The following is a 27,973-nucleotide window of genomic DNA, read 5'->3' as shown; positions in this document are numbered from 1 at the left end:
TCGCCATCAATTGCCATCGCCGATGCGCATACCGCCCACTACAGTCCACTCTGCCAATTTTGAAGGTTCAAGCAAGAACAGGGTTTGTTTTTCATGGCAATGATGGCTGGTCTGATTGAGAGAAGGGGTGTGTGGAGTGGCATTTTTTCATGCGGTGTGGACACCTCTGACCCCCCTCCTCTCTCATTCCCATGAGTAGCCCCTTCCTGTGAGCGACGGCACACTCCAGCAGCTGCTGCCATCGTCCTTGCATTAACGCCGTAGAGTGAAAGTTCATTACTTCAGACTTCAAGGGACCAGAAAAAATGTTCGAATTACAGTTGAACCTGGATGTAACAAACCTCTACATAATGAATTCCTGGATTTAATGGGGAAGACTGCTTCTTGAGAAAAATTTATTTCTCCACCAAACGTAATGAAATTGCATACCCTCCTCATACCCTCCTTATACCTTCACCACCTTCATACCTTCACCAGCTTCTCATGCTGATTTCAGAAATGTGATTGCTTTTTTGATAGGTTAATTAGTTCTCACGCTGTAATTAATTGGCCCCCATTGCTCACCAGAACAAGAGAGAAAAATAAAACTTAAAAGCTCAAAAATGGCATATTGTTAGACTCCAGAAAGAAAATGGAATGCAATGTTGGAGACAGTTTTCTAATTTTATCATCATTAGTGATCGCAGCACAATGAAATTCATGCAAAAAACTGACTAACGTGCAATTCAGAACTAGATCATTAAAAAAATTTCTGAGCCTTAACTGAAAAATTTGTTCCCAACATTGCATGCTCAGATCACCTAGCTAGATGCTGAAAAAATAATTACAGTTCTCTCAGTTATAGATGCCGAGATGTGCCACTTAGAAATTTGCTCAGTCCAAAATTTGCATTCTGAGAAAAACAGGGTGCTGTGTATTGAAGCAAAATTCAAAGTTATCCATCCAGTGGCCTTGGGAAATTGCTGATAGCCTTCCGGAATGTAGTCGGCTTGCTTACTGGCATTGAAATGACGCTTTTTCAGCATTCGCTGCATATTTACTGCCGACCTGTGCAGATTTTAAACTAACAATTTTGAAGGTCGTGTCGTCGAGCGGTTTGGCAGCGGTAGTCGCGCCGTCTTCGGTTCCACTCAATTGATAAAGCTGCCTTGCGCTCCATTGTGGGAGTCTATGCCTTCTGCTGCAGTTTTCCTTGCGCTTTCATTGTAATTGCTTCGACCTCGGAAGGTTGCGGCATCTGGGTGTCTCGCCGAACGCGACAGCTGTCCCAGGTTTCAGTGTCCACGGCCACCGTTGCAGTTAGGCCTAACCCATCCCCACATCGCAATGCGATTGGGGCGGTGGTATATCCGCGTTGCTTGCAGTTCCGCGGAGCTCTTCTTCTTAAAGTTGTCAATGAGTGACTCTTTTCTCTTCTTGCCGAAATTCTTTCCGAACTCTTCTTTCTGAAGGCGCACCAAAGACGATACACAGAAAAGATGGCTCCCACCTGCTGCCCATGCACCGACTAGCGAATAGCAGCGCATGTTGAAACTTTTGTTTGGCGCCTTTTTTTTTTTCTGCCACCAATAAGTGTTTTACACTTATCGGTGTAAAACACCAATAACACTTATTGGTGTAAAACTTGCACATGAATTTTGCACAGCAATGGCACGAAATTGAACACGAAAACCTGCTCTTTTGATTGAGACCAAGATGGCGGCAATCACTGCCGGAGAATGACGGCTGCGTGTTGCGGAAAAACCCTGTTTTCACGTCAAAATCTGCCCAGAGTGTGCGCGGATCTGTTTTTTAATCGTATTACAGTTGAAATATTGACTCTGAAGTTCTGGAAATTCAGACTAGTAGAAAAACAGCTGCAGATTTAAAAAATTCTGTTCCTGAAAAATTGATTTTTTTTGCCCCTAGTTATTTCGCCCCCATAAATGTAATAGATTAGCAATTAGATTGAAGTGTTTGCTAATTACTGCCACATTATATTTTCTTCCCAACTTTGTAAAAGAGACTGACTTTACACGGATTTCCATAGCTTTAGGATGTGTGGTGGACCTTCGCGAATGTATGCTTGTTCATAGAAAAGCTTTATTCAAATCAGAAATTACCATAAAGGCCCTTAAGAAATGGCCTAATTAGGATATGTTATTTTGCCATATCATTTCTCCCTCATGAGATATTTGAAATCTAATTGCTTATTTGAAACCAGCATTCTATGATATACCTGCATGCTAAGTTTGAGCGAGATAAGTTGAAAAAAAAAAAATTAAGACTCTCGTCCCCCCTTAACTCAACTTTTTGTTTGAATTATCACAAGTGCACCTTAATATGATCAAAGACTAAACATGATTTCCTTTATGGACATCTATGCATACAGGTAGTAATTTAAAACTTTCACCATGCAGGCTTAGCTAAATGCTTTAGCACAACATAAGATATGGGCGAAAGGCACTGATGTCTTAATTCAGTCAGCAGTCTCTGACTGTTTGTGTGGTTTAAAAAAAAATCTCATAATGCATTGGTTTCCCAGTAGAGTAAAACCACATTAATTGGGACCTAAAGGGACTGAAAGAAAGATCTGAATTATTCGAAGTTCTTATAGTCGAATGGCTACAAAAAAAAACTTTTATCAGTTAACTTTACTATGCTGCAAAACATAAATGTTTTGCAGCATAGCAAAGTTGATTGATAAGATAAGCAGTGGTCGTCCGCTTTTTAGTGGAAACTGTGCGGCATTGATCTTTTGCAATTACGTCATGGTGCACTACTTGCCCACTGTGATGACCCCCATAATGCGCAGGTCCACACGGGACGGAGAGGCAAAGAGACACCGTATGGCTCAGTTTAAACAAACAGGTATATTCAATAATTACACATGATTAAGGTTATACATCAGAGGCTGGGGCGTCCGAGCTTACGTGCCGACGACTTCATGGGGGCGATGGAGTGGCTCCGGAGTTGGGCTCGAGCGGTTGCTGGCAGAAGCTGCACGCCGTCGGGCTTCGGCGCTGAAGGCCCTCTTGGCGAACGATGTCGTCCTGAGCGTCCTTCTTCCGTACTGCTTCTCGATTTTTATATCCTCTTCTCCACACTCCCTAGGGTGAGGACGCCCACGCCGGAGGGGAAGGAGGGGGGGGGCTAGGGCTTTCACTTGGGCGCACAAACATACCACCGCACTTATTGTCTCGCCCCCCTCACGTGTTGAGTCCGAGGGAAAGAATGTTGTCTTCGCGGTAGCGCATAGCGTCGGCTGTGGTACGGCGCGCTCTGGCCCGCTGACAGTTCCCTTGTCCTGGAATGTGCCCGGGAGGGCCGCCCCTGAAACCGCCACGCCAATTGGGGAGGATAAAGCCTGTTTCCCCACGGCGGCGGCGGCGGGTCCGGTTGGGCTTAAACCACTTCGTTCTGGTCGTTACTCAAAGAGCATGGCTGGGTAATTGATGATGCTGCTGTCATCTGGGTCTCCGTCTACGCCGCGCCGTCGAACGTGGAACCTCGTAGCACACACAAGGAATGTACCTCGTAGCACACACAAGGAATGTACCTCGTAGCACACACAAGGAATGTACCTCGTAGCACACAAGGAATGTCACACTCGCTCACCCTCCAGAAGAATGTTCTCCGAACATTTGAGTCCCTGCAGCTCCCCTTGTCTTTCTGAATCGCCTCGCACAGTGCGTCCGACAAAACACTTTTCGCTGCACTCAACACCACTGCACAACACCATATGCCTCCGCTGTCATAACTGGCGTCTCCAGGGGCAGCACTGATCTTCTTTTACAGATAAACATGAAACTCAACACCCAAGCCTCTCCTTTCTAGTCCAAACTGGACGAAATAAATTTACCACAGTTACAAAGGAGCTCCCACTTCTAGCACGATCACGGCACAGACAAAATATAGATAACGAAAGGAAGTAGGGCAGGTTCTGAATGCGCTCCGCATGCTCTCCTGTGAAGGTGTTACTTAATGACAGAAAGGTTTAGCTACCAACTCCGATAACTTAACACATAAGCACATAGCAATGTTATGAGCTGTAGCATTACACAATTCTAACCAGTTCACAACTCCGCTCTGTTTACGCCATTAGTCCGACTTAGCTTTCCGATTTCGCAGCGGATATCGGCCTTCATGAGTCATACTAAGTAAGTCTGTGACCCTTTGTCTGCTTTGGGACTCGCGAGGGCTCGTGGCAGGAGCCTCTCCTGGCGTTATCTGCGCGGCAACCTCGCGCGCTTCTTCTTCTAGCAATGCATGAAGTAAATCCGGTGGCATTCCGGCCGTCACCTCTGGCGCCTGCCGAACAAATGCAGGAGAGGGCGTTTCTTGCGAACTATCTGCGCGCTCCGCTTCACTTCTGTCCCCATCAAAATCCGCGCTTTCCCTTTCCTCATTTCGTGAATACTGAACCGGTGCCGACTTGAGGCGATTTGCGTGTATCCTTATCAAGCGCCGGTTCACGTCTCGGACTCTGAAGTTTACGGGAGAAAGCTTCTCGACAACCTCGCACGGTCCTCTCCACTTCGTCTGGAACTTACGAGCTAGCCCAATCTGCCTTTGGCAGTTTTCAATGTACACGCTGTCCCCCACATTAAACGGCGCGTCTCTAGCACTGCGATCGTGCACCTCCTTCCTGCGCTTCGCCGCTTTCTTTAAGGCCTCCTTTGCGATGTCCCTCGCCACTTGCAAGCGCGATTCTAGCTCCACCTTATAGTCGTCCAGTGAAGCGTATGGGACACGACGGGGGCCCTCTGGCACTTCACTAGGCTGGTCCGGGTCTCGGCCGTAGAGAAGAAAGAATGGCGATTCGCCCGTGCTCTCGTGTGCTGCGGAATTGTAGGCAAACATTGCATACGGGAGCCACAAGTCCCAGTCCCGCTGGTCGCGCGAAACAAAATGCGAGAGGAACCCGGCCACGGTTTGGTTCAGTCGCTCCACCGCGCCGTTGCAAGCCGGATGGTACGGTGTTGTCTGCTTCTTAGCGATCTTAAGCAGCTCGCAAACTCTCCTCATTAGCTGCGACACGAAGTTCGTTCCCCGATCTGTCAAGAGTTGCCTCGGGGGTCCATGTCGGAGCACGATCTGTTCGACAAATGCTCTTGCAACCGTGTCTGCCTTCTGATCGGGGAGTGCTACCGCTTCCGCGTATTTTGAAAGGTGGTCGACAAATACTAAAATGTACTTGTTTCCGGAAGTGGTCGTGGGCAATGGGCCCATTATGTCCATACCTGTCCGCTCGAAGGGAGCCGAAACCTCAGGGAACGGCTGAATTGGAGCTGGTCTTCGTCCCTTGGGTGTTTTTCTTTCGAGACAGGAATGACACTTCGCACAGTAGTCTCTAACATCCTGTCGCATGCCACTCCAAAAGTACAAACGCTCCACACGCCTGCGTGTCTTCGCTACGCCAAAATGACCGGCGCATGGCGCGTCGTGAAACGCGCGAAGAACCCTTTCTGTCCACGACCGAGGTATGACGACTCTTTCCCAAGCGGTTTTCTCTGGTCTCCCTTTCCTGGTTGGCCTCGTGCGCCGACACAGGGTGCCGTCTTTGCCAATGAAATAACCTAGCTGTTCGGGGTGAGACGGTGCGCCCTCTAAGCTTTCGATTATTCGCTTCAGGTCAGGATCTTTGCACTGCTCTGTGCGTAATTCGGCGGGGTCGACTACGGGGACAAACTCATCTATAGCTGCCACGGCAGCTGTGCAGCTGAGTGCATCAGCATTCAGATGTGTCTTTCCTGACTTGTGCTCAACTTCAAAGCAGTATTCCTGCAGGTGTAGATTCCATCTAGCGAGTCGCGAGCTAGGGTCCCTGACACTCATCACCCATTTCAGAGGATGGCAGTCTGTGACTAGCTTGAATTTGCGGCCGTAAAGGTAGCATCTGAAGTGCTTTACTGCCCAGCCTCCTTCCTGCTTAACGTATCGCGCGCTAAGCGCTGAAGCCGCGACGCAAACGTTCGCACGTCCTCCCCTACCATCTGTCCGGCGTCACGGAACCTCTGTACTCGCACGTGACGTGGTTCAGTGTCAAAATGCTCAAACGCGAGCTTCTTAAATTCCGCAAATGATTTTGTGGATTTTACTTTTTCGTCTCGCCATGCAAAATCATGAGCAGCTCCTGCCATCTTACACCTCGCCATTCCCAGCATTTGAGCATCGGACCATCCCCCCATTTTCCCAATCTCTTCTAGCATGGAAAAGAAATCGCAGATTGGAACCCCTGTCTTATCTCCCGTAAACGTCGGAATGACTCTTCCTAATGCCAGCATGCTTGCTCCGAGCGACGGCTGTGGAGTGGGAGCTCCCTCAGATAAAGACTTTTTTTTTTTTTTTTCAAGCCCTCCGGTGCCTCAAGCCTCTCAAATGGGGGTAAAAGTCCCACAATCAGTCCCGTGATTCCCTTTTGATTACAATTTTGAAGTCATGAATGTCGCAGCATTCAGAGGACATTTGCTTTTGAGACCCCACTTCTGACACCAGTGTGATGACCCCCATAATGCGCAGGTCCACACGGGACGGAGAGGCAAAGAGACACCGTATGGCTCAGTTTAAACAAACAGGTATATTCAATAATTACACATGATTAAGATTATACATCAGAGGCTGGGGCGTCCGAGCTTACGTGCCGACGACTTCATGGGGGCGATGGAGTGGCTCCGGAGTTGGGCTCGAGCGGTTGCTGGCAGAAGCTGCACGCCGTCGGGTTTCGGCGCTGAAGGCCCTCTTGGCGAACGATGTCGTCCTGAGCGTCCTTCTTCCGTACTGCTTCTCGATTTTTATATCCTCTTCTCCACACTCCCTAGGGTGAGGACGCCCACGCCGGAGGGGAAGGAGGGGGGGGCTAGGGCTTTCACTTGGGCGCACAAACATACCACCGCACTTATTGTCTCGCCCCCCTCACGTGTTGAGTCCGAGGGAAAGAATGTTGTCTTCGCGGTAGCGCATAGCGTCGGCTGTGGTACGGCGCGCTCTGGCCCGCTGACAGTTCCCTTGTCCTGGAATGTGCCCGGGAGGGCCGCCCCTGAAACCGCCACGCCAATTGGGGAGGATAAAGCCTGTTTCCCCGCGGCGGCGGGTCCGGTTGGGTCCGGTTGGACTTAAACCACTTCGTTCTGGTCGTTACTCAAAGAGCATGGCTGGGTAATTGATGATGCTGCTGTCATCTGGGTCTCCGTCTACGCCGCGCCGTCGAACGTGGAACCTCGTAGCACACACAAGGAACGTACCTCGTAGCACACACAAGGAACGTACCTCGTAGCACACACAAGGAATGTACCTCGTAGCACACACAAGGAATGTACCTCGTAGCACACAAGGAATGTCACACCACTGTCATGAATGTCAAAGGAGAACTTCCTCCTTCACAAATGCGACGCAGTAGCAGTGGAGCCACAACACAACGAGCAGCTCACGATGACCATGCATTTTCGGAACACAACCATGAAGAGGGAAGTGAAGGGAACGCTCATTTGTGCGGGAGCATGGCGATGCCTAAAAAAAGACCAGCGACGCACAAATCAGTGTCCGATCTGACGCGCAGCTGACCTTGGCTCCGTGGTGCTTGACTGATAGCCGATATCGTTTTGGGGTGGTAGCGAAACTCGGAAAATGAAACTATGAGGCGACGGGTCGAATCTGATCGACACAGCCCCCTCTCGGACCACATCTAGTTAACCAATTGGAGGGACCAGATTTTCAGCTCACGTGGCGCCGCAAAGCTGACGTATCCGACCTCGGCCGCCGCTTTTTTGCGCACTGGGAGCGTTGGAACAAGCCAAAAAGTTTGAATTAAGCAAATTTAAGACAGTGCGCGGTAAAAATTAAGCGGCTTTAAAATAGCCAGGCCACCAAAATTTTGAAATTTGTTTGAATTAACTGAAAGCTTGAATTATCACGAGTCTACCGTATTTATCAAGCAGTTGAGACTTGCTACCTCCTGGCAAGAGGCCAGGGCACCAGTTATCGTGAATTGCTTTATAAAGGCCGGAATAACCAAAAACGCCTAGGCTGGTGCCAGCCACCAGGAGGAAGTTTTTTCAACTCCATCTGATGTGGCCGAAGTGTGGAATGAGCTACGGGCTAACGGTAGTATACCCAACGACATCGACCTGAGCTACTTTTTGTCTGCTGACAGCACCGCCATAGCTACGGACGAAATGATTGATGTGGCATCAGCTGAAAGCATGCAAGATCCTGATGGCGGTGGTGATGGCCCCTGTGGAGCAAATCCGTGTGACGTGCTTACCACGAAGGAGGAACGCAATGGACGTGCTGCGCCGTTTCAGCGGCTCACGCGACAGTGAAGGAGCCTTACATGATTTAGCTCCTTTGGAGTGCCCTGTTGTGCTTTCACTCATGAGGAACAAGCAAGCAGAAATTAAAATAAATGCTTGAAAGGCGAGTTTGCCTTCACTGATATCTAAAGCCTTTTGGTTTCAGCTCTGCATTATTTGTGTGAGTCTTCACGCAAAACCTGCATGTAATGAAAACCTGTGTGCAATGAAAAATTGCACACAGGTTGAAAATTGTCAACTTCGTTATATCCAGGTTTAGCTATATGAAAATTCAAATTATCGAATGACCCCGGAAAAACTGTCAAGAACTACTGGCATCACGGTAAATTTATCGGGAAACACTGGAAAATGGTTGCCTGATTTTGAGATGAGAGCAGTTTGACAATGACTGTTTTTCATGTTTCCATCAGTGCTTTATTGCCTACATATTGTCGGGAGCATCGAAACACAACTGTTACAAAATTTAACAGCCTCCCGGATCTTTCACGGTGCAACTCGGTAGAACTGCACAAACAGCTAACGGCATGGGACAATCGCACGCAGTTTTCGCGCGCTGGAAGAACGGAATCATGCGGACGGAAGATAAGAAAACAGCTCAGCGGTGCCGAAGCGACAAGAAAAGAGAATTAGGAAAAGAAAACGGACTAAGTAAGACTGAAAGTTGGGCGAGTTTATGAAGGTTCATGATGAAAAGGAAACACCAGTGATGCGGCAATCAGCATCCCAAATGGTGTTTAGCTTATTTAGAATGTCTGGTAGGTGCTGGCTGGTCAAGCCATTGTCACCGCAGGTTGGCGTGAAGCTCAGAATAGCAAAATTGAAATTAAGCAGTCAGATTGTTCTTGGATACGGGGCCGTTAGCTTGTCATCACACCTGCTGTTGCGTGCACATCAGAGGTGGGTGGGCGACTCTGCAGCATGGAATTCAGGCTTTGAGTAAGGCTATTTCAACAATTTCTTGCCACACTTGTCATACCTGGATGACGCAACTTCCCTTTGGGAGCTTGTTTGAATTAGCCGATGCGAGACCCATAGCATCCAAATTGGCGAGCGTACGACATCATAGACTTGCGTGCCTGTTAGCTGGTGCTGAGCTGGCAGTTCCAGTTATCTAGATGTCCAAATATGCGGGGTCGAATTTACCAGCTTTTACTGTAATCAGGCGTTCAAAGCTCGCTTGTTTTTGGTGGCAGTCTTTGAAGCGCACTACACTCCTTTCGGTGTAACTGAGTGCTCTGTTGAAAAATTGAAAATTGGTTTTTGGGGAAAGGAAATGGCGCAGTATCTGTCTCCCAGTATCTGTCTCAGCATCGGGGGGACACCTGGGACACCTAAGGGAAGAGATAAAGGAGGCAGTGAAAGAAGAAAGGAAGGAAGTGGTGCTGTAGTGGAGGGCTCCGTAATAATTTCAACCATGTGCACTGACATCGCACAACACTTGGGCGCTTTACATTTCGCCTCCATCAAAACGCAGCCGCCGCGGTCGGGTTCGAACCCAGATGCTCTTTTTGTATTGTGGAGTTTTCATGGGAAAGTGAAGCTAGACAGATGGCTTAAATGTTTGCCATGCATGATCAGTACACAGAAAATTTGGGAACTTTGAGTATCTTGAAGCACTGTTTCTTACTAAACTTCTCTGTGTTTTTGTGATTTAGAGTTAAAAGAGGTTTGCTTTGCAAAAATGGGGTTGCTATCGGCTTTGGGGAAAGTACACTTATAATAGGACACTTTCATTGTGGGAATCTGAGGATTATAATCCTTGTCCTCCCTGTTCTAGTAAAGCCACCTAACCATTTCTTTCTCTTGGCTTGTTTCCTTGAAGGTGCACTAAAGAAGAATATTAACTCGTGTTTTTACCGTGTGAACTTGATCTACATGTTCCGAGCATTCTTAGAAACATTGAATTATTGTCCTGTGCGGCCAATTTCCCCAGTTTAAATCGGATTAAAAGTCCCGGCTCCTGCCTTCTCTTGAACTCAACGCTGAAGGTACGAGGAGTCAACCAACGCGTGGGATGCCTTTCAGCTAGTCGCGTGGCTGCTTGCCGCTCTGCCATCGGCGGAGTGATACGTAAATCAGAGTCCACGCGTATTTTTTATTTCCGTGGACATAATTTACGGCTATGTTATCTGCGACTGAGACTTCTTATTCACAGAAACCTAAACAAAAAAAAAACAAAATAAAAGCGAGGCCGCCACGGGACTGGCTGAAAGGCACTCCACGCGTTCATTTACTCCTACCTTCACTTGGAGTTCAAAAAAAGGCGGGAGCCGGGACTGTTAATCCGATTTAAATTGGAGAAATTGGCCGCACAGGACAATCATCAGAAGTTTCTAAGAATGCATGGAACGTGTAGATCGAGTCCCAGCGGTAAAAAGACTAGTTCGGACCGCAGCGGTGGCCAAGCGGTTGAGCATCCGCCTCGCATGCGGGAGGTGCGGGGTTCGATCCCCAGTGCCGCCGAGTACCCACTGGTGATACAATGAGTACAAGCTTTCCCTCTGCCTGGTGCTCGGCTTCTTTAGGGTGAAATGCTTGGGAAATGGGCCTTTGACCCCCTTCTTGAGAAAAAGAAAACACTTGTGTCATGGCGCTCTTTGGCCATAGATGCCCTTGCGCCATAAAAAATCCATAATCATCAAAAAGATGAGTTCAGTTTCCTCTTTAGTGCACCTTTAACTGATGCATAGGGCACTGGCAGTTTAGGAGCTCTTATTGCACATCAAAGCTTGATGTAGCTTTATGCAAAACGCTTTGTTGCAGTAGCGGAGCAGTCCTCTATGGACACAGCCAGGACAGGAGCATCCACAGCCAGCAACCCGGTTGCTGCACCTGGGGAGGCTAACCATAACCAGGGCAGCAGTGGCAGTGCCAGTTCGATGACAGCCATAAAACGGCGCCCGTCTTCGGACTCTTCCGGCACAACACTTTCTGCACAGCAAGGCACCCAGCCACCACCGGCCAAGATTGCCTGCATGCGTAGTAACTCCACAGACACGGAAGGTGGGTTGGCTGAAGTGGTTGCTTTTTAACCCTTTTGATACGCAATGTACACAGTTGTGTACAAAGCAAACTCGCAGCTTTTTTGGAGAGTGGGTTGCACTCCCAATAAGGGCGGCTTTCCACAAGGGCACTGGAAAACAGAGACAAAGGCGTGCAGCAAACATCACCATCATTTCGTGCATGTCATGGTTCCGTGCACGAGCGCGTGATTTCACATTCAGGGTGCTGGAGACGCCGTGACATGCCTGATTTTCTCCATCTCACCGCTGGCCACGTCATCCATCGCTCAACAACTAAAGCTATCACAGCACGCTACTGCTACCTTCGAGATCTGCACTAGCAGAGTACATGCAGAGTCCTTCAATAAGAACTCTAGTACAGGCGAATTCAGATCTCGGAGGTCATGGATGTAGTTTTGGATTCAGAGTGCTGGAGATGCTGCGACGTGCCTGTTTTACTGTATCTCTCCACTGGTCATGTCACTCATCGCTCAACAAAAGCTAACGCAATGAGCTACAAAAGCCTTCGATATCGGTATTTACAAGCAACAGTGAGGTACAAATCTTGGCGGTCGTATGTAGTTGCCGTCACCATGTGCTGCCGCTAATGCACAGATTGAGCGTCCCCCCCATTCCCATTTATCTGGCCTTGCGCCAATTTCACCCTCTCCACATCTCCCCCAAAGAAGCAGCACAGCCTTGCGGGAGCGTTGCCATGTGCCCAGGTTGCCGAGGCGTGGCGGCGCATAGTTCGAATTATTGGCTGCACAACCCATTCATGTTCGAATTAATGGATTATATTTTACATAGACTCCATCTAATGCAGTGTGGACGAACCAAGCCATATAGTTCCAATTATCCTATAATTCAAATTAATAAGGATTGAAATTAACAAGCTTTCACTGTAGCGTTCTCTTCAAATGATCTATCCTTGAGTTCCTGCCAATGATACCCCGGGTCCGTATATTCCGCAAGAATTGCCCCTCGTTGACCATGGCAAGAAGCTCACTTACTTGGCTGTTTGAAGACCATGGTGGCATGTTTGCACGAGCAACTGCAACTGCAAATGTTTGCACGAGACTTGTCTGCCAGCACCTGCGCAGAGTCGTTGCTAGCTGCCCCACATAGTCTTGCGAGGCGCCTGGCTGGTGCTGGTCAAATCGCAAAAGGTTGGACCGATGCTACAAACATGGGAGATGTCCTTGCCAGGAAAGAAAGGGGCCTTGTGCAAAGCCGCCCTCATTGGAAGTGTGTGCTAGTTTTCGTACAAGAATTGGTCGTCACAGGGATTGGAGGAGAAGCACATCTCCATGGCAGCCGCAGCTGCTACCGGCCAGTGTCTACGGAAGCCTGCATGCACCCACCTGCCGCACTGGGGCAAACAGCATTGCGACAAAAGGAAACGTTTTGCAAATGTCAAATCGCCGCAGTGTGCGTGCTTTGGCTGGTGTGTTGTCACCAGGAAATTGGCCGGCCGGCACACAGGCTTAACTATGTTGATGAACACTATTTTTCTCTAGTTCTTATTAAGCCGAAAGCCTTTAATGGCTCATACTCCCGGTCGAGATCCTGTCTGTCTGTTACATCGCCAAGCAGAAGTCACGACAACGGAAGTGGCGTCAAACCGCCCCTCCGTCTGTTACGCTCTTCAACTTGATAAGAAAAAAAATCTTTGTGATTGGATTACAACCACAATCCTTCCGTTCCGCAGCCGAGCATGCTAACGGCCACGCTACTTCCTGCCAACGCATATGTAGTTCTCCTTGTCTAGGACGCTGGAGAGTGTTTGCGCAAAGGCGTCGAATCAGACGGATGCCTCCCATACGCCGTCCAGTGTCTCTAGCATTTAAGATTCACAAACAATTGTGTATTTAATTAACACCTAAACCACACATCAGCGACACAAGCAGCAACACCGTGCTAAAGGCTTTCGCCCCGCCGCACTTTAGGTCACCAAAGTGCCCCCCTGAATTTTTGATGAAAGCTGTCGTACCGAGGCAATGTGACACCCCAGCATCCTGTCTTGTTTCTCTGCCATTTGTGCAGTTTGGCATGCTGCTGGGGAGCAGGTCTGTGCATTCAGCAGCTTGTTGATGGCTGGCTGGCGAATGTCTTTTTTTGTTTTATGTCACTGTGCTGTGCTCCTGGAGAGCGGCATGGCATTTAGTGTTTTTCCTGAATTCAACCTGCAGCCAGTTCAACAACGAACCAGTACTCTGAGAGGCCACAGAGGCCTGCGGGAGTCAGTCCAGCAACTCCGGCTGCCTCTGTTGCCAAGCCCGGTCCACCACCTTCGTCTCCTCCTTCTGAGTGGAGCATAGAGGATGTGATCCGGTATATCTCCAGCCTGGATGCTGCTCTGGCTACCCACTCGGACCTCTTTCGCAGACACGTGAGTCACGGTTGAGTGCCAGCAATAGCATGCGGGCAAAAAAAAAGAATTGTGGATTTTTCTTTCTTTTTAAAGCCTTCGCACAACGTGTGTTAAACGTAGCATGAGCTGTTACTAGCTTTTCCACAGCATATGTGTTGATTGCTGCGTACTGACAGGTGCCGTATTTACTTGCGTAATTTGCCCCCCCCCCCCCCCCCATGTGATTTGCGCACCCGTAATTTATTACCCGGGTTTATAAAAAGAACCTTTACGCGCATATCTTATGCTTCCTGCTGTGCCAGATCACCAGCATGCATGCGGGTGCACGTGTTACAGGGTTGGGAATATCAGGATGGCTGCGAAAGGTGTGAATTGCCGCTGTAGAGCAGATCTTGCACACTCATGGCTCGAAAGCTGAGTGCAGCACCATGTGGCACGTCATTGCCTCATGCCACAATGCAGTGTACTACTGGTTGTGAGCCCGACTGGCAGTGATCCTCTCGTTTTAGATAACTGTGGTAAGGGGCACGAGCACATGGAAGCAGCCCAGCTTGTGGAGGGATAGCGGAAGAAGTGAAGTTGTGGCCTACGTGCACTGCTGCCGTTGTTTCACGGCAGCCACTTTGATTGTGTTCAATTTACATCAGTTGAAATCTAGAAACAAGGTATCTTAGGCCAGAGAGGACAAGAACAAAGTGTACGACAGAAGCATTGGGCTTGAAGAGAGCCTGCGCAACCGCACCACGTTGTCGTGATATCGGCCGAGGGAGGCTATCGCATGTAGGTTCTGTAAAACAACAAGACGGAGAACAAAACAATGGAGCAGTAGTAAAACGTTGAGTTGGGCGAGTAGGTATGGTTTCATGATGCTAAAACAGTGCAAAAAATGACTTGTCAGTCATTGCTATTTTAGCATCTTGAAAGAAACTGTGTTCTAAGTAACATACAATAAAATACTGTCTGAAAAAAATATATGTGATGAGGAATTTACCCAATTTTTTTCTTTACTACAAGCGAAAAGAAGGCCAATTGGTGAGCGCAACTAGCAAAGTGAAGATGCACTGCGGCCATTAAGACGCTGGTCGGTGATCTGTGGAGCGTTGTTGAAGTGTTGATGGGCACTGCACCACAGGACCAATGCGGCAGGTGGAGCAGAAAGGAATGAAGGGAACCAAAATTTATTGATCGGCGTCCTCCGGTTAATGCTGTCGCGTTTATTATTAAAGTCCAATCTTAAAGACATCCAAGTTTTTTTTTTTATGAAATGTGATATGGAAAGGTCTGCTAACTTTCTAGTAGACTTAGTCATGTAAATACGGTAACAACCCAACCAGGTTCGTCTTCATCTCCTGCAGCTTCGGCTTTACACTGTCGACAAGATAACCCTTGAAGCTGTCAAGAACCAATTTTGATGGCAGTCGCAGCAGAGCGTCTGGTCGTTTTTGCCACATAGTGTCTAGCCAGTCAAGTATTAATGCTTCATTTATCCATCCTTTTTCGTGGGCATTGATATGAATATGTCCTTGCACCTTCACTTTCGGCAATGTCTTGCACTTGAAAACGACGAAGGGAGGTAGTTTTTGCCCATAAGCGGTCGCCACCGCCAGCATCAGTGTGCATCTTTGTTTTTCACAGCCGGTTGTTTTTACTGCGACAGATGAGACACTTTTTCTCACTCACTGTGGTACTGAATGGCATGTCAAATGTCAGCAGCGTTTCGTTCGCGTTCCCCATCTGCGACATAATGAAGTTTTCCGTCCTCTGCAGCGCAATCACGAAATGGTGAAATTTCATCACTTTTTGTCCGCAGTCTGCGGGCAAACGCTGGCAGAGGGTTGTCTTTCGTCTCGGAGACAGGTTATGGCATCTCGTGAAACGCGTCAGCCACCCTCTGCTTGCCTTGAATGTTGCGGCCGGGACCCCTTTTTCGTGCACAATTCTTCTTGCCTTGAACTGAAGCGTCTCACATGACTCGGCGATACTGGAGGGCCGATGCTCCCCGACAAACTGCCAGTGTTCCAGTTGAGTTGCAGAAAATCTTACTTGCTTGGGTCCCCGAAGCTCGTGTATTCTCATGTGTGCATTTGCCAGCTCAGACTTCTGTTTTCACTAGTAGCATACGTGGCTGTCTTTCACTCTGTACTGCTTGGCAGCGGCATGGTTCCAGTTTTCCTCAGCAGACTGTATCACAGTTTGAATTTCGCTGTATATTTATGATAGCCCATTGCAAGAAGCCACAACAGTATGAACAAAACACAAACTACCGCGCACCAAACCACCAAAATCATTGAAGGTAAGGATGCACGGTGGTGCGGGTCTTGTGGAGCTGCTATGCCGTACCTCGCACTTCGTTCTGGCTTGGCCTTGATAGTGTGGTTTCGGATTTTAGCCTTAGCATAACGCAAGGTCCCTTTGATGCTCACTCGTCGTGCTCAGCCGCTCGCGGCGACGTGGCCGCCCAGCAGACTCCACATGAAGGCTGTAGCACTCCTGCTGGCCACGTGATATGCGTCGTCATGTTGAGGCTAGGGTTGACTGGTGGAGGCAGGTGATGAGAGAAGAGTGCTTCTACGAAGGCTGCACCTTCGTAGTATAGTCATCTGCACCCGGGTTGCATGGCGATGTTGCATCAATCCGGGTTTATGTGCGCATGCGCTCATTTGCTTCATCCGCGCATGTCGACTGTGTGCGCGCCGCCTCCACCTCGTGACGTCACAGTGCAAGTGCGGCCTTGCAAGCGCAGTAAGTGTTGGGTCATTGTGCCAATCTTTCCAAGCCTGGTTTGCACGCACCTGGGCACATACTGGTGGTCTGGTGCAGCAGGGAGTGCAAAATACGCAAGTAAATGTTTCTTTTTTTTTTTTTCAAAAATTTCGGGTAAGAAGTTGAGGGCGCACAAATTATGCCAGTCAGTACGGCATTCTAATGCCTAAAGCATCATTTGAAAGAAGAAAACACTCAGCTAAAACTAGGTATATGTAGTCCGTTAATGAAACCACTTTTTTTTCCAGAAAAGTTAGCATTAGTTTGGGGGGGGGGGGATCATTACGCGGGGGAAAAAAGTGAGCACCCAAATTTTATATACGTCTGCCTGCCCATCCATCCATCCATCATCAACAAAAGTATGCATTCCACGTTCGTATTGCCGCTGTTCAGCACCGTTCACTTCGAAAGGTATTATTTGCTGTATCACGGGCGTGATCCGATGATTTTGTGATAGTCGACAGCGCCGGCCAATCGCGGTCGGAAAAAGGCAACTTAAAGCAAGGTTAAGAAAAATCTTGCACGACGGTTACCAGCATGTAATGCGAATGTTAAAAACATTAGCTAGCTGCAGTGCGAGAGGGATTAAGCATTTCGGCTCCCGCTCTCGAGCTCGCCAAACCACTTGATGGTCTGAATGTCTTGCTTCCACTGCATATCAGTGTAGATAAAGGATATTTTATAGCATTCTGGTTTAAACTGCTACACTCCTCACTGATTCTTGAGCACCCGCCGACTTTCTAAGCATATATTTGCTCAGCTGGGCATACAGCAGTGCGCCGAGCAAGCCATTGTCGCCGGCGCTTCTGTCAAGGGCGCATAGCATCTTGGTGCTCTGCCAGATTCACCGAGCACGCCACCCCACCGGAGCTCTCGTCAAATGATAAACTCACCGTGACGTTATGGCGCACAGCAACTTGGCACACTGTCATGGTCAGCAGTGCTGACGGTGTGAAACTGAGGAACGTGCTGAAAAAACCGTTTTGAAAAAAAAAGTTAATTTCCATCCTGAACAGTACGCATTGGGTACAGTATGCAAGTAAATACACTACCTTTTCGTGACATCACTGTATGCAATAAGGGTAACATTATCATCTTGCTTATCATAGAAGTTGAGTTATGTGTTTTGGAGTGCCACTTTAGAAACAAGATACCCCTGAAGGTTGCATAATTGTTACTTCAGTAATAAAATTTTTTTTTGAAGAAGGAGGTCCCCCCTTATAGAGGGTCAAATTAGTGGGGCATGGTTGTACGTCTATGACGGGCTTTCTCTTGCAGTCACTGTTCACAGTGTGGTTTGAAGATGCTTTCCCATTGCACCGGCCTGCGCTGATGTTTGCCCATTTTTCTGCAGGAAATTGATGGCCGAGCACTGCTCCTCCTGAACAGTGACATGATGATGAAGTACATGGGCCTCAAGCTGGGGCCTGCCCTCAAGATCTGCAATATCATCGACAAGATCAAGGGCAAGAAATCGCTGTGATGACAGGCTTGCTGTGTGTCCCCCTCTCCAGAGGGATGCAGCACCTGTGCATCATCAGCAAAGCGTCGTGTGCCCAGTGCTGCTTCATCTTTTGACCACCACCCCACTTCTCCCACCCTGTGAACGAATGCCGTGGACTGTGTTCCTCGAGTGCAAGTGTGCTGTCCTGACTGACTGAGTGAACGTTGGCTTTGTCTTCTTTCAGCTTCCAGTCTGTTCCTTTTCAAGAAACTCAGTGGTGTGTTTTCTTCCCTGAAAGCGAGCAGTGCTGTGTGGTTGTGCCATTCGGTAGCCTCTCAATCACTGAAGACCCAAGAGCAACTTGTCAGTGGCGCGACACCCAGTCTGCCCTTTTGCCACAAGTCAGGCACAACCCCCGTGATCACTGAGAAATGAACTTGTTTTCCTTCCATGGGTGCCTGTTTTGCTGTGGCCCCATCATGAGAATGGACTCCTTACTGAAGCACTTGTTTTGCTACACAACTGCGTTTGTGAGTGTGTGCTTGCCATCATGATTGCTCTTCTTTCTTGCTAAAAGGAAAAGGAGAGAAAAAATTGTGCTGTTCGGTTTTCTCGGACAGAGTACGAATGATTGGACAAGCATCCATCTGATCTGTAATTTAAGGAATACAAAGCAGATGCAAACGACCTGTCGTTCTGCAATGTGGTCTGTTTTTGTTTCATCGCATGCTTTAAATGCAAATGATTTGCCATTTAATACAAAAGCTACCACATTTTGTCATCATCTTCCTTTTTTTTCGCACACTGCCGTGCAAGTCTTTGCACACAATGCCATCCCGCATTAATTAAGGCCCATTCACTTATTTATTAGTGTGCTGCAAAAGTTTTCTCAATGTCCGGTGTGTTTATCCTCATTTTGTGTTCATAAAATGTAATGTTCTCCAGTCTTTATTTCCAGGCTGGAGGAATTCAACGGGTTCTTTGCAAAAGGTTTCAAAATGCTGGACTGTGCAGTTCCCCCATTATGGCTGATGTGTTGAATACCTTACTGTGTAATGTCCTTGGTTGTTTGTCTGTCCGTGTGTCTCAATTTCAGTGTTTCACTTGTTAGCGCTTTGTGCCATGTGTAGTTTGAGCTTACTTTTCTAATGAGCGTATGCTTAGCACTGTTATGCCATAGTGAGGAGCTGTATTGTACAGTTGAAAATGGCACTTTTTTTCCAGGCACACAACATTGCTTGAATTTCATGTGTGCGGGGCCCACAAGCAGTGGTAAAAATGGTTCTGTGGTCAAAGAAGAAATTGATTCTCCAGCTAGGATGCCTGTTTGCGCTTATAAGTAAGCAAATCTGCTGCCTTATAGCAGTTGGGCTTTCTGTAAAGTGCACCAGTGTTGTGCCGCCTCAGCAAATGTCAGCATTCTTCAGTTTTAATTCTACTGAATGTACTATCTTCATCTCTCTGTTTCTGCAGTATCGTAGCTATTTTGGGTGTCCAACTACTAATTACTACGATTAAAAAAAAGATTTGGCATCATTGAGTTGATTGCTAGCAGCTCCGTACCAAAGACTAGAACCAAGTGTTGTGCAAAGGATAACACTTTTTTCACCAGTGCAGAACATGGCTACAGTGCACTCAAGGATATCCACTGTGACCAGAATCCCTAATTTTGGTGCTTTGGTTTTGATGCACAGGACACAGTGCAGTTGCAAACTAGGTCCTGCCATAATCTGGTTAATTGCAGTTGGAGAGGATCATATATTAACTCATCTGTTTAGGCAACGATTCGTTTTGTCACTGAAAACAGTGGTCAAGGTATGAAATTCCACAGCGTTAATCTCTTTCAGCACCATTACATAAGTAGAATTGAACAAAGCTTAGTGCATCATGTTTTTCCTAAGGCTAATTAGTACTGCCAGGTTGTTTAGCCCTACTGAAGTATGTTGATTTTTTGCAAAGTGGTGCCTCATGCAAATTACAGCTTTGTTCCTAGCATTCTTGGTTTTAGGTTTCACGATCGCATATGGAGTAGCTCCTTGGGACTTTGTACTCAGGCACAAAGGCCCTGGTGTCATTCATATAGCAATGGTGCTACCATACATGTGCAGTGTGTGCTGTATTCTTTGGAAACAATACTTGGTTATAATGGAGCTTTCAGTATAACCACGGTTTAGAGTTGCTCATTCTTAGATCATGGAGTTTAGTGCACTCTGTTGTTGTTTAGTAAATTGTCCTTTCGAAATCTTCAATGACAAAAGTCACTCCTCAGCTAATGTTTTCTAGCGGTTGACACTAAGTTCCTTATTTGGTGCAGAAAAATCAGAGTGGCTTGCAGGTGATGCCCTAGTAGAAGGCAGGCTAGTGAAGTCTGCTTCTGAAACGCTGATGATGTTTCAAGCATTTAAACCTCGGTCCATGCATGCATTTAAGTACCAGGGCGAATCCGCAGTTTTGACTGAAAAAAAGTTCCTTTAGTGTAAACCATACAGTGTTCTTGAGGTTGGCGACATGTTACGCACCTATGTTACAGGTGGTAGCATGTTGCTTTTGAGACTATGGGTGGTTTTTTTTACCCCGGTCACAGTCAAACCAGTGGTATCCAAAGGTAAATCGTGCTTTTCGCATGCACGTTTTAGTGCTGTGCATGTGGACAGAAGCAGATTTTTTTTGTGTGTGTGTGCGATTCTGACTTTCTAAGGACCAGTGTGTTCCAGCCATTTAGTGTGGCAGTTTATGACGACCTGTCGTTTTTGATCTCTGCGCACTGGTCGAGTCCCCACTGTGTGATGTTGCAGGTGTGAACCTCACAGGCACATGGCTGCTGCTGTTCAGGCAGCATGTTTTTGTTTTTCTGTTGTGAAACTAACTTTGCCTTTCATTTTGTCATTTTGATGGAGTGTGCAGTATTCATACTTTTGCCCACCGGACTTCTCATGAAAACTTCATGGTGGTTGTTTGTTGTGGATACTTTGAAGTGTCATATTTTTGGGAGTACATTGGGCCGCATCTTATGCGAGTGCGTTCTGATTTTGATGGCTATTGTATGTGTGTGCGCAAGAGAGAGAGTGTGCAAGAAATCCTTCTGTATAAATAGGCATGTGGTATACCATATACATATTTGGCTGTTCATGCGTTTTATGCGCCGTATGCAATCATTGTTCCTATCAACAATAACAAAGGATTGTGGTGAGATTGGGAAAATGAGTTTGTGTCTTCTTTGCGGCTCATACACGTCGTGGCATTCAGAGATCACTATATTTAAGATACATATTGGTGTGATGAAATGGAATTATGGAACAATGTACTTACTTCTCCTGTAATAGTAATTCATATCCGTGAGGTGTGAAGAGGAGTCTAGGCATGAAGATAACTGTTAAAAGAGGTGACCTTTCATTGGGAGGTGGACTGTGCGGTCTGGTGCAGACACCTGTGCCTGTGGCAGTTGACTGCGCACTTCCGCACATTGTGCATGGCCAATTTTCGCAACAAGCTAATTGACTAGTACGCCCGTGAATTGTTTGCAGGAAAGAACAACACAAATATTTTATGGTCCAATGCTTAGGCGAATGCCTCAAGGAGGAGTAGATTTGTAATAAGGTAGTAATTACCCATTTGCATCCACCCATGCACTGTCGTTCAGCTACATAGGGAAGCTGTAGGAAACATAGGGAAGCTTCCTCTGAAACTTCGTAGTTGAAAAAAGTGGTAGGGTTTTAAAGTAGTTAAGCCGAATAGACGTGTGAAAGGATGTGTTCATTCTTCACCTCTTCTTTCTGGCATCTACATGTGCATGCAACCACGTTTAACGCTCATCTTCATACCCTCTCACTTGTGGAAGCTCATCAGAGTTACTCCAAGCTTACCCGAGTTACTCTGATCTTCACACAAGATTCTTGGCTGGGACAGGGTTAAGTAGTGCATTCATTAAAAATATCCCAAGCCCATGTTGGCGCTGGTGGACGGTACGTAAATAGCCGAAACGTGACCCGCCGTGCTTTTACAGTGCTCTAGAGCACTGTAGCGTTGTCTTGGTGGCCTAGTGCGCTGCAGTTTCAGTCGTACATGTGGCGCCATCTGGGAGGCGCAGCGGGAAGAAAACGGCTGTTCCGATCCGACGCTGTGCTCTTCTGGCTTCGTCGTGGCTCTTCGCAAGAACAAGCTGGAAATGCCTAGTAAAAGACACACCTCTGTTTACTGTTGCGTTTATGGCCATCCCGTCCCACACTTGAATTTGTGTATAACGGGCTTTTCATTTGGGCCGCGCATTTGCCATGTTTTTTTCCGGGACTTCACAGTCACAGCACGACCTATGAATCGAGCGCAGGGGAAGCAAGAATTAAGAACCACGGAGCTGGTGGATCCAGATGGAGCTTTTAGAGTCGCACTGCTATGCACGCATGCCTGACTCGACGACTCGGGGCAAATCTCCAGGCGAACGCGACGTCTGCCCGGCCTGCAGAAACGCCTCCCTATGACGGTTTCCAGCTGTTCTCAGCGCTTGCTTCTGGGCAGTGTAGCATGCTGCAGGCGCACGCCACTGGTAGCAAAGCTCATAGCAGCAGTGCATATATTCTTGCTTGCTTGCTAGGCGTTCGATCTGGCTGCCCGCAAGAACCAATTAAGAGAAAACGCCCTTTAAAACAAGCAGGTCGATTTAATGTTGCATTTATGGGTGTCACTACAAGAGGCGGGAAAATGCCCTCAGCTTTGCTTTTCCTCCCTCATCCTCAATTTTGAATCCATGGTCCTCCCTCACCCTCACCCTCATTTTGAAAAGTTATCCAGTCCTCCCTCATCCTCACTTCGAAACATCTGCTGGCCCTCTGTCGCACTCACCCTCACTAACAATTGTTTTAAAACTGATTTTCTAGTCGGCCGCGGTGGCTCAGTGGTTAGGGCGCTCGGCTACTGATCCGGAGTTCCCGCGTTCGAACCCGACCGCGGCAGCTGCGTTTTTATGGAGGAAAAACGCTAGGTGCTCGTGTGCTGTGCGATGTCAGTGCACGTTAAAGATCCCCAGGTGGTCGAAATTATCCCGGAGCCCTCCACTACGGCACCTCTTTCTTCCTTCTTTCACTCCCTCCTTTATTCCTTCCCTTACGGCGTGGTTCAGGTGTCCAACGATATATGAGACAGAAACTGCGCCATTTCCTTTCCCCAAAAACCGAATTATTATTATTAGTCGGCAACTTGTGGGGATATTACAGGGTAATAAACATACAAGATAAGCTCTCAAAGGCACTGTTGGACGAGATGCTACATGGTTATAGTCGTGTGTGTGTGTGAGGAGTTTGAGCTATTACGCGAGACAAAACCTAGACAGATTTGAGTCCTAAAATATCGCTGTGCCGTTACTTACGGCGCCCACTGCATGCTACATGTGCCCTTGCTGCACTTATTACATTTCATTGTTATCTATATGGACTGCTAAAATGAGTCAGCGCGTTGTGTCTGTGTACAAAAACTTATGTACGCCAAAAATATTTAGAAAACAATGCAGTAGCGTTTTGCCACGACATTTACAATAAGTGCTAAGCGCAGAATATAGTCACAACTAGGAAAGTTTGTAGGTCGCTTAATTACCATTACCCGATGACATTGCAATAGCACTGGGTCTCCTGAATTTCACTGCTTCTGATCTCCCCTTTCGTGCGGTTTTCAGCACGATCGTCTGATGGTGCTTCCACGCGCACGGATGGAAGATGATGAAGACCATGCTTCCAATCTACCGGGTGAGAGATTGGCAGTTAAACACGCGTGAACGCGGCTACCACGAGCTCGAGAGCTTGGCATTTCGTACAGGCAAGGTGTTCAGATTTCTTCCAACTGATTGTTCATCTGAGAGAAGTGTATGAACCGACCGACTTTAGACCGGAGTGGCACTGTGCTCAGCCTTACCACGCGTCTAGTGCTCTGTTGCTGTGTGTTCTTGCGATTTTCGTGGCGTTTCCTAAAGGCTTTGTAAATAATTTAGTTAATGTAAAGAGAACATATTTGCAATGTAATAAATATCATGTTAAAAAAAACAGTGGCGATGGCGTAGTGGTCTGAAGCAGCGGCCAGCGGGACTGGATTTTTAGCTCCGCCGCGGGTGTGGATCCTGCTCCCCCAGCTATGATTTTTTTTATTTCTTTAGTGTCTTCCCTCAGTGTGATGCCGGATTTCCGCTGCAGTGAGGGTCTTATGCTGTGACTTAAAATTTAAGAAAATATTCAGGCCACTTGAAAATTAAACGGCTCGCTAAAATACAGCATTTCGGTTGAATAATGCTAATCGCTAACTCCCCGACTCTGGAGTGAACGATTCCTGTGGTTGCCATTTTAGTGCGCTTCCAATCCGCCGAAAAGTGGTTGTTCGTCTGTCCGAAGCCTAGCTGCTTCTAGCACGTGGGCCAGTTTGGTCACGTTACGTTGTGACGTCATCACGGCTGCCAACCGTGGCAGTTAAATTAGTGATTAGTCGTGAGCACGGTGGAAGAACAAGCTAGGTGGCCGGACGAAGGCTGCGCAGGCGGAAAAAAGTTGTGCATACATCGCGTTGTCCTCGACAGATGGCGCTACACGCAAAGGGCCTTAGTTTTCAAACGTAGGCGCTAAATGAAAGCAGACACGGAGGCGAAAAAAATTGATAATTACGCGCGTATTCAGTACCCAATTTGCAATAGACAAGAATGTTGGGTAAAGCTGAGGCTGAAAGTTGTTTGCAATGAATAATGCTTATGCTCTGCGAGTTTCGCCATGCCCTGCACCTTGCAGCGTTCGCGCTCGTACGACGCGAGTCGAGCGCAATGTCTCTTGACATTATTTACCGCAGCCTATGCCGTCGCAGCAATATGCGCAAATAACAGCGGACGCGCACGTGATTAGTTCATGGTGAAGCAATAAAAACGCGCACAGCACAATGTTCACTACAGCTGCAGGGGGCGCCCAGCTGTTAGTCGGCCAAGGTAGCACTCACTGAGCATTCGGTCACTGCGCGTAACTACCTGGCGGACACAACAACAAATAAGGAAATAAAAACTGGTGTAGTGCAACAGTGCATGAAAAAATCAGTGAAATATGATACAGTACAATATGATACATTATGATACAGAAAATGATACAGTACAGTCTCAGTACAACACTACTAATATTGTGAAAGCAGAAATACACAGGTGCAAGAGAAACAGTTTTTTCGCAGGTAATAAGGGCGAAAATGCAAGAACCAGAGAAGTGCACAATGCGTATGTCGTGCTATTCCATGTCGGCGCATGTTAAACGACTCAGTTGTTCTAAATTATTCCCAAGCCTTCCATTAGAGCCTCTTTTATAACTCATGTCATATCAGGGCATTAAACACCACAATTTAAAATTTTATACCAATTTTAAGAAATATTTGAAATATGTGCAATGCAACAAGAAGCAATATTTCATGGGTAATAGTGAACTCTTGAAGGGAAGGCTAGGATGTAGATTTTATGTAGAAACAAGGCAAGGAAAAAGATAGTTGTCCTTCACACATTACTTCTGCAAGTTGTATGTCCAGCATGATGATGCCCCTCAGTGAAAGTACTGGGCAATGATCCTGTCTCTAGTTCTAAAACCACTTGCCGAATCCACTAGTGGCACTGTGGCTGGCGGCTGGGCTGCTCTAGAGACAGGAACAGGCGCAGTACAATCACGAGTGGCATCGTACAGTAGAGCGGGTGGGACGGGGTCCTTGAGCAGCCGGCCCAAGTTGTGCAGCGCCGCACATGCCGTAATCACGATAGGCACCGTGGCCGTCTTGATTTGTAGTGTCATGTCGAGGCATGGAAGCCTTCTCTTCCACACCCCGAAGGTTCGCTCGATGCTGCATCGCGTTCTTATTTGTGACTTGTTATACCTGTAGAAAATAAACGTTTTCTTTATTGAGAGCTGCCTTTACCTTTGTTAAAACTACAGCTGGAACTTACTTGTACTGTGGACTTCCTGGTAGAACATCATCTCTCAAAGGAGTCATCAGGTATGGCCTGCATGCATAGCCCATGTCACCAAGGAGGATGCCGGGAATGTCCCCCTGTTCGTACTGCACCCTGGCCCGACTGTTATCAAAAATGCGGCTGTCATGAGCCGAACCGGGCCAGCTGGCAACGAGGTCCAGAAACTGAAGTTTGGGACCTGTGATTGCCTGCAAAATAATTAAATTAGCACGAGTAAGATCGACTTGACCTGCACTGCGGTGAGAATGTTACTCTGGAATATGGAAGGAAATAGTGTAGGGCAGCTGAATAAAAATGTGTGCTTGTGTAAACCACTTGCATATAACATCAACACTGCTTGTTTTGAGCAATTTATATTCTTGGACACTCCATAAAAAAGTTGCAGCAACAATGCACACTTGTCTCGTACTGTTATGTTATTTTCATGCCTGTCATTACTGAAGGCATGTGCTACATATGCAAAACAACTCACTACTGTAATAGGTTACCTCTGCATTGAAAACAGTTAAAACGAAGGCTTATTTGTGATGAAATAGGACCAGGTAATTATTGTCAAAGCTTACTCTACTCAAAAATAAGAATTAAGTTTGCATACAACACAATATTCCTACGGCCTGTACTCAGCTGCAAATCCAGGAAAAATCGCCGATTTAAACATTTTTCACAGAACTGTTTGTTAGTAGCAACATATTCTTTTGTTATGGTGTTATTGTTGTGATTATCAGCGGCAACAACGTAACGATGGTGAAATTACGAATTTATGTTATCAATACTAATATAACGCGAGGAGAAGAGAAAATTAAAAATACAATTACGGTAGTAAGGCAGCCTGGACCCCTGTTTGCGCCAGGGCAACTGAAATGCTGGCTTCTCCAAGTATGGTATCGAAGGGTGGCTGACATGCAGTCATTAGCTCAATACTTCAATACCTTGGAACCGATTATAGTGCGAAGGGCATTCCGAAGCATTAAATGGTGCCTCCCGCCGAATACTGAACATTATTTTTTCTCAGTTCGCCGAACATATTTTATTTTTTTTTGTCGCAGAACTTACCTGAACATTGATGGAGAAGTATCCTTTCCTGTTGCGGAAGACTTCTGCATCATTTCCTCCCGGTCTTTTTATCGGGATGTGGGTGCAGTCGATGCAGCCGGTCACGCCAGGGAACTTCGCCACTGCGTAAAATTCCTCCATAACTCCCGGGGCTTCGGCGGCGCTCGAGAACTTCACGAGCTCCGCGAACAATGTCTCGGCTATCATGTGCGATATGCGCGCAATGATCCGCGACACTGTCGGTTGAGACACGTTCACAAGATCGCCGGTGACGATCTGGAAGGTCCCCGCGCCGTAGAACCGCAAGGCCACCAGCAGCTGAAGCAGCGGCGGCACCGGGAGACCGCGTTCGTCGGTGTTGGCGCGCAACGGAAGCCTCCCAAGCAGCTCCAGCACCGCTTGCTTCGAGAAGCGGTACCTGCTCAAGAATTCGGCATCGTTGTATATGTCCATGGGGTTTTGCCGATCCCTGAGCACTGGCCGCGGAGCGCGCGCGTACCTGTACGCTCTGTCCTCGGCGATTTCGGCGGCGCGAGCACAGAAGTTGACGAAGTCCGAAAAACTGCGGTAGGACTCGGCCATGTCGAAATGCGGAAAGTGTCACTTAAGCTAGCAGAGAGCATAGCTTAAGCTGTCGGGTCGATAAGTGCGCCTTTGATCGTGACTTAAGTGAAAGTGCTGTTTATGAAATGCTTTAAGCACCGGAGAGTCACTTAAGTCGTACTTACAGCTTAAGTGTCGTTCTTGAATACGGCGGTTAGTCAGACGGGAAGGCAAAACCGTGCACAACGCAAGAACAAGCACTGCGTCTACAGGTAAACCGCAGAGCCTTGCAGGTACACGATAAGGAGAAGGAAAATAATTTCATTCGCCTGGTTTTTTAAAAGGTCATGCATTTAGCCACATAAATTGAGGTCACCTAAAGAAACATAAGCAGTGAAACCACGAAGGTGCTGTGCGGCTTGCTTTTTTATTTGACATTACACAGAACAGGCGGTGAATACAATTTTAGAACAAAAATTTTTGCTGCATAAACAAAAAGGGACACCACCGCACATTCCACGCACACCAATGTATTCATGACTC

The 27,973-nt window shown here is 47.4% G+C and overlaps 1 protein-coding gene across 6 annotated transcripts in view; it reads left to right on the top strand.

The window, feature by feature from the left end:
* The window catches only part of Scm (Polycomb protein Scm), a 94,881-nt gene extending 73,806 nt beyond the window's left edge, over nt 1-21,075 (top strand). For 5 of the 6 annotated variants that reach the window (XM_077632925.1, XM_077632926.1, XM_077632929.1 and 2 more), the window contains 3 exons: nt 11,055-11,294; nt 13,486-13,685; nt 17,785-21,075. In XM_077632925.1, the coding sequence (XP_077489051.1) occupies nt 11,055-11,294; nt 13,486-13,685; nt 17,785-17,913 (569 nt within the window). In that variant the 3' untranslated portion in view covers nt 17,914-21,075. The remainder of the gene's footprint in view (nt 1-11,054; nt 11,295-13,485; nt 13,686-17,784) is intronic. The other variant, XM_077632927.1, reaches the window with a different exon arrangement.
* The last annotated feature ends 6,898 nt before the right edge of the window (nt 21,076-27,973 follow it).

This window comes from Amblyomma americanum, chromosome 7 (assembly GCF_052857255.1).
Source record: "Amblyomma americanum isolate KBUSLIRL-KWMA chromosome 7, ASM5285725v1, whole genome shotgun sequence".
Classification (NCBI taxonomy): domain Eukaryota; kingdom Metazoa; phylum Arthropoda; class Arachnida; order Ixodida; family Ixodidae; genus Amblyomma; species Amblyomma americanum.
The sequence above is the reverse complement of the archived record's forward strand: the minus strand, read 5'-3'. Positions and strand labels throughout refer to the sequence as shown.